Below are 3,681 nucleotides of genomic sequence, written 5' to 3'. Positions count from 1 at the left end.
CAAAAGATAGTATGTTCATTTGTGTTGGTTGTTGTTAGTCTACAAAAACAATTTTATAAAAAAAAGAGTGAGAAGAGAATGGAGAAAGACACATTAAAGAGAAATTAAGTTATATATTACAAAATATAGATTTGATGTAAATCTATTAAGGATAATTCTGAGATTTTATGAAATTTCCGAAAAGATGGTATAGTAAAAGAATAATAAAAAATAGAAAAAGAGAAAGAAAGAAAATTGTAAAAAAGAAAAGAAAAAAGAATTAAAAGGGACAAGATATGGAGGAAAGTCCAATTTATATTACTGATTTTCATATCACAGAAGACTCAAAGCCAATTCAAATCATTAATAAAGACTCTAATGGTATTTGCTATTTCATTATTCCATCAAAATCAAATAATCAAATATACCAAATAAATAATTCAGATACTCAACCATTTGAACAAATCAGTATTCCTCAAACTCAACTTAAAGACAATGGAGAAAATAAATCATTATTTGAACGAATTTTTACAAGTTCAATATCCAAACATGAAAACAATGAAATGATTATTCATCATTTTGTTAGGTTTCAAACACCAAAACAAAATATTGTTGCATATTGTTATGATGAAAAAATATTATTTATTAATACTTCACGACAAATTAGTAAAGTTCATTTATTAGAGAAGTTAAGGCAATTAGCAATTGTAGGAAAACATATTATTTGTTTGTATCATGGGTCAGTTCAAATGTTAGATTTCAATGGATCAACAGTTTCTTGTGAAAGATTCCCAAAACCAACATTTTCAAGTATTTTTAAATATTTAGTATTTAATACATACCTCTCTATTGGAGGGAAATTTACATTAACAGTCCTTTCTCTCAGTGATTATATTCGTCCATTTCGCAGTATTGTAATAGAAAATCCTAATGTATCTAAAGTAAAAAGTACAACAGTACCTATATTTCAAATCATTGAAATTTATGGTGCTATTGTTTGTTTTGTTTATTTTCCATTTAGTCAAATTGCATCTTTTTTTATTATTGATAATACTAAAAGAATTAATAAACGAGGATTGGATCATATTGATGTAGAAGTTCAAGCATCAATGAATTATATAGTCTTTGTTGTAGATAATTTAGTATTATTAACAAATGGAAAACAAGTATCATTATATGATTTTCATAATAAAGAATATTGTATTTTACAAAATGCTAAATGTTCATTTGAAATGAAAGACTCTATTGAAAATAATATTTATAATCAACGTTTTCTTATTAATCAAAACAATGGATGTATTAGGAAATTCAATTTAGAATATTATTTGTATTATAAAATTGTTGAACAAAAAATGAGTATAAGTCATAATAAACAAACAATTAAATCAGTCAGAAATCTTTTAAGAAGAAATGGAGCAGGGTCAATAGCAATTGATGTATTAAGTCAAATGATTGACTTACGTTATGATCTTTCTTTTATGTCAAAAGTGTTAGTAGCTATCCTCCGAATGAATAAAAAGAAAGAACAATGTGCTATTGATTTAGATAAACTTAAATATCAAATTTTATTAAATCTTCCTATTGATGGGGAATATGAAATAGTTCAATATTCTATTGATTTAATGTTAGAATATATTCAAGTCTGGCTTTCTTCAAATGAACATCCAGAAGTTGCAGTTTTATTAAGATTAATAGAAGCATTAGATAAAATTAAACAATACTCTATTCTTCTTAATCTTATTACATTTGGAGTCTTTCCAGATAATGAAATTATTGCAACTCAAATTATTTTTTTAAAAAATAAATATAATGGTGTGTTTCAATTAGGACTTGACATGTTAAAAAGACTAGAAAAACATCAAACAATTTGTTATTGTCTAAATTATTTTGGAATGCAAGAAGAAGCTAGAAGATATGCTTTTCAACATAAAGTAAATTGGTCTTCAGTAGTAGGTTCTTCAAATAAATTTGACAATGTACTCTTTGATTATCAATTACATCAATTAGATCAACCAGACATTTATTTTGTTCCAACAACACCAATGTTATCAAGGTCTCAAACTTCATTGTCATTGTCTACTCCAAAAATGTAAATGTTTTTCACAACACTAAAACTATATTTTTTTTATGTTTATTTTTCAATAATAAACAAACAATTCTTTTGTATTAAATTACTTTAAATTAATCTTCTTCCATTTGTCCATGCTTTTGATATTCTTCTATATTGTAATGATCATAATATAAATCATAACAATCATTTCTTGATATTAATCTCCATCCATCTTTATCTATGAAGATTACATTTACATTTCCTCCTGATGCAACATCACGATGTGTAGCATGAAAAATTGCTCGACGTGCTAACTCAATAGCTTTTTCTTTTGGCATATTATAATCATATTCAGAATCAATAAGAGATACAGCATATGGTGATCCACTTCCAACAGAAAACAAATGTCCTGGGATTCTAACTCCTCCATCTTCTACATAAAAAATATGAGGTCCTGTTTTATCATACCCACAAATCATTGATCCAACACTCAAATTATAATTACGATATTGATACAATATATTTGCTAACATCTTTGATGCTGCTGCAACACTAATTGGTGGTTTATTTCTTAACTCAAATAATCGGCATTGTCTTGTTAATTCTCGTTCCCAATATGCACAATCTGCTGCACCTCCTGCCATTGTACCAATTATATGACTAGTAATAGGAATATATTTTTGTACACTACCAGATGAAATAAAAGCACCACGAGTGGCTCTTGAATCAACAGCCACAATAATTCCTTCTTTAATAATCATTGAAAGAGTAGTTGTTCCATGTTTATGTTCAGTAAGTGCCTTAGGTAGACTTAACTCTTTACAGGGTAAAATCACTCTTTCCTTTTTAGTTTCTTTTTGTTTATTTAAATCCTTAATAAGGCTTTCCATACTTATTTAATGGTTAATTTGTTTTAAGTTCTTTTTCTTTTTTTCTCTTGAAGTTTTTATCATTTTTATTTTTTCTTTAATAACATAAAATAAACTCAATAACACAAAAATTACATTCTTGTTAAACATGACTTGCTGATCGTTCAATTTGTTGTTGTGCATCTTTTAATTTGGTAATCAAATCTTCCATTTCTTCATGTGTGCAAACAAAGTCAAGTTTGCCCTCATTGTTTTGTTCTTTTGTTTTAAGTGTAACAAGAAAGACAGGACTAATTTCTTTATGCTCAGGACGAACAAAAAAGTCTAATTTCCAACTCACTCCTATAATCTTTGTTAATATTGTTGTTGTTTCTTTTAAGATATTCCTAAGCACCTCCTTATGCAAATCATATATCTCTGATAAAACACTTCTTTTCTGTTTATTCCCAATTTCGTTTGCTTCTAATACTTCCATAAATTGGTCTTTTTCAATATCATTTTTTGCTCCTTCCAAAAAGACAAGGCAAATACACTCATATAACGTATCACTTCGACTATCCATTTCATCTCCATTACAAATTTCTTGCACAATACTTTCACATTGTGTTTTTAATTGATCTTCAGAAAGAACAGTAAGTTCTTGATTTAATTCTTTACAAACACCATCAGGTATTTCCATTTAATAAACTAAAAATAAATAAAAAAAGTTCACCATCCTTTTTTGAAATTTCTTTCTTTAAATTATCTTCTATCTCGTTTTAATTTGTTTATATCTACCAATCA

General features: G+C 26.7%; 3 protein-coding genes across 3 annotated transcripts; 1 reads left to right on the top strand and 2 right to left on the bottom strand.

Moving 5' to 3' along the window:
* Positions 1 to 275: 275 nt before the first annotated feature.
* Positions 276 to 2,072, top strand: ENU1_058690 (hypothetical protein; the record flags this gene model as incomplete). Its single annotated transcript, XM_008858090.1, has 1 exon — positions 276 to 2,072. One exon carries the CDS (start codon positions 276 to 278, stop codon positions 2,070 to 2,072), a length of 1,797 nt encoding a protein of 598 aa, XP_008856312.1.
* Positions 2,073 to 2,160: 88 nt separating this feature from the next.
* Positions 2,161 to 2,919, bottom strand: ENU1_058680 (proteasome subunit beta type 5 precursor, putative; the record flags this gene model as incomplete). The annotated part of the gene is made up of 1 exon (XM_008858089.1): positions 2,161 to 2,919. One exon carries the CDS (start codon positions 2,917 to 2,919, stop codon positions 2,161 to 2,163), a length of 759 nt encoding a protein of 252 aa, XP_008856311.1.
* Positions 2,920 to 3,040: 121 nt separating this feature from the next.
* ENU1_058670 (COMM domain containing protein 3, putative) lies at positions 3,041 to 3,577 on the bottom strand (the record flags this gene model as incomplete). The annotated part of the gene is made up of 1 exon (XM_008858088.1): positions 3,041 to 3,577. One exon carries the CDS (start codon positions 3,575 to 3,577, stop codon positions 3,041 to 3,043), a length of 537 nt encoding a protein of 178 aa, XP_008856310.1.
* Positions 3,578 to 3,681: the final 104 nt, after the last annotated feature.

The sequence above is a fragment of the Entamoeba nuttalli genome (genome assembly GCF_000257125.1).
Source record: "Entamoeba nuttalli P19 unplaced genomic scaffold asmbl_3193, whole genome shotgun sequence".
NCBI classification, from domain to species: Eukaryota; Evosea; order Mastigamoebida; family Endamoebidae; genus Entamoeba; species Entamoeba nuttalli.
This window is presented reverse-complemented; position numbering and strand designations above follow the sequence as displayed.